Below are 2,161 nucleotides of genomic sequence, written 5' to 3'. Positions count from 1 at the left end.
AATTCATCTTCACCATTGATTTCAGATTGAGCAATCAAAATCAATCATTAGTGCGTCTAATCAAAATCCTCCAAATAATCCCGTAGACCCTAGCCAACTATACGAGCATCTATATATTCCTGTATTATATGATCGAGATCATTAGTTTCTACACTCCTATACGTAAGTTTTCTAATTTAATTTAGTTTTTGCACCGTATCATACCTTCAAAAAAAAGGTGTATATAGAATTTCTATTTTACACAACCACGGATTATATATCAACGTCGGTAACCCAATTATTAAGGACAGGTGTGTTAGTGCACCAACATTCTTTCACTTAACAAATTGATAACTAAAACTAAAACAATTAATATAAGATTCTATCTTTTAATTTTTAATTATATGGGCTCTATATTCTTTGCAAAAGAATCTTCATTTAGCTCAATGAGCAAGGGATCCCTCCACTAAAGGAACACAATTAATAAATAAATTATATTATTTATCAAATTCTCATATGTACACACATATCCTATATCTTATGCTTATAAATACTCCTTGCTTCCCTTTTATATATGTTGCACCCAATAACCAACAACAACAACATGGATTATAGCATAGGAAAGTCCAAGAATGAGGAATCTCTTTGTGAGAAATCAATGAAGGTTGTAGTAAATGTCATAAGGTTATCCTCTTTCTCTATTGCACAAAGGACCCTTGGAGTTGGAGCTTCTACTACTAGAAAATCAAGGAAGGATAAGGATCTTTCAGATTCTGATTATTCCGATATGGAACCTAAGAAGGAAAATATGGTTCCTAACAAGCAATTCCCTGCAAGCAGCAGAAGGTCACAACAGCCGCAGAGCCGCGCAAACCCTACCTATGTTATCAAGTCAGTTGGAAGCAACCGATCAACTGAGTATTTGATCCATAAAGAGAGACTTCACGATGTTAATCCAAATAAAGAGCTTTGTGTTGATGGATTGGCTTCTGATTATATTAGTAAGATACGTAACAAGCTCGGACGCAGTTTATAAGCGACGTTGAAGCCTTCTCTTATCTATTCTCAAAAAAATTATCTTCTTAATAACATGTGTTAGTATTTCACATATGTTTTCTGTTATTTTTTTCTTTCAGAACGATGCGTGCAATATTGCACGAGATCTTTACTAGTGGATCACTATTTGTTTTCATAAATTTTATGTACTATATGTATGTGAAATACTACTTACATAAGTATCTAGTTGTTTTGGTTTTCATGAATAGCTGCAACAATAAGCATAGTTTATGACTTGGTTCATGCTAAAAAAATGTGATAGTTAATATGGTTGTGTCTTATGAGACCTAATTTAACGTTTTCCTTGATGCTTTATTTAATATTCCTTGCTGAATAGATAAGTATTAATGTTAGACTATTATATGGGTGATGCTTTCCAACATGTGGGGTTTGTATGAATTAAAATAAAATGATATCATCTTTGGCATAGAGACTAAAAGTTCTATAGAAATAGTTTCTTTAGCCATTGGTTCTTTAGGCTCGTGTCATGGCAGAATAGATATTTGTTCTTTGGAAAAAATGAAGAAAACATGGATTATGGATAGCATAATAAAATCAATGATAGTGTTTGAACGTTGCAAATTTGCAATCTTAATTGTGGTCCAACTTACATATGCGGATATAAAGATAAAGTGCAAGAAATCGTGAACAAGTGGTTCAAGAATATGGTTGTTAAGCATCTTCATCCAAAGGTTCCCCAAGTCCCCAACATTAATTGAAGCATCTAGTTTTTAATTAAATATATTTTTATATTTCAATAGATAAGAAAGACATCCAGAGTTAGATCATTATGCAGGAAAAAAAATGTCACAATAATATGTATTGGCAATTCATTAATTTTAGGTCTATAGTTCGGAGGTTTCATGTATGTGACCTAAAGAAGTAAAGATGTGGACCACCATAATAGATGCTTCATCACAATAGAGTCCATTTTTATAATTTTATTTAGATGTGATCCACTGCTTGATGGAAACAAGAATGTGTTGAATTGTAATTGCAAACTCTTGAATATAAACTAGTTAGAACTAATGTGCAACTACCTTTTTCCTATTTCTTAGCTAGTTAGTTAAGGCTAGAACCATTACTTGTGGTGCAAGTAAGCCACCGACTACTTGTATATATAATT

General features: G+C 32.3%; 1 protein-coding gene across 1 annotated transcript; it reads left to right on the top strand.

Moving 5' to 3' along the window:
* The first annotated feature begins 538 nt into the window (after positions 1-538).
* On the top strand, positions 539-1,355 carry LOC146901803 (uncharacterized). Its single transcript, XM_085734391.1, has one exon. The coding sequence runs from the start codon at positions 554-556 to the stop codon at positions 1,013-1,015; it is 462 nt and encodes a 153-aa protein (XP_085590517.1). The 5' UTR covers positions 539-553; the 3' UTR covers positions 1,016-1,355.
* Positions 1,356-2,161: the final 806 nt, after the last annotated feature.

Source organism: Medicago sativa, chromosome 8, assembly GCF_051527215.1.
Source record: "Medicago sativa cultivar Bolivia chromosome 8, Bolivia_mono, whole genome shotgun sequence".
Classification (NCBI taxonomy): Eukaryota; Viridiplantae; Streptophyta; class Magnoliopsida; order Fabales; family Fabaceae; genus Medicago; species Medicago sativa.
Note: the sequence above shows the minus strand (reverse complement) of the source record. Positions and strands in the feature narration are given on the sequence as shown.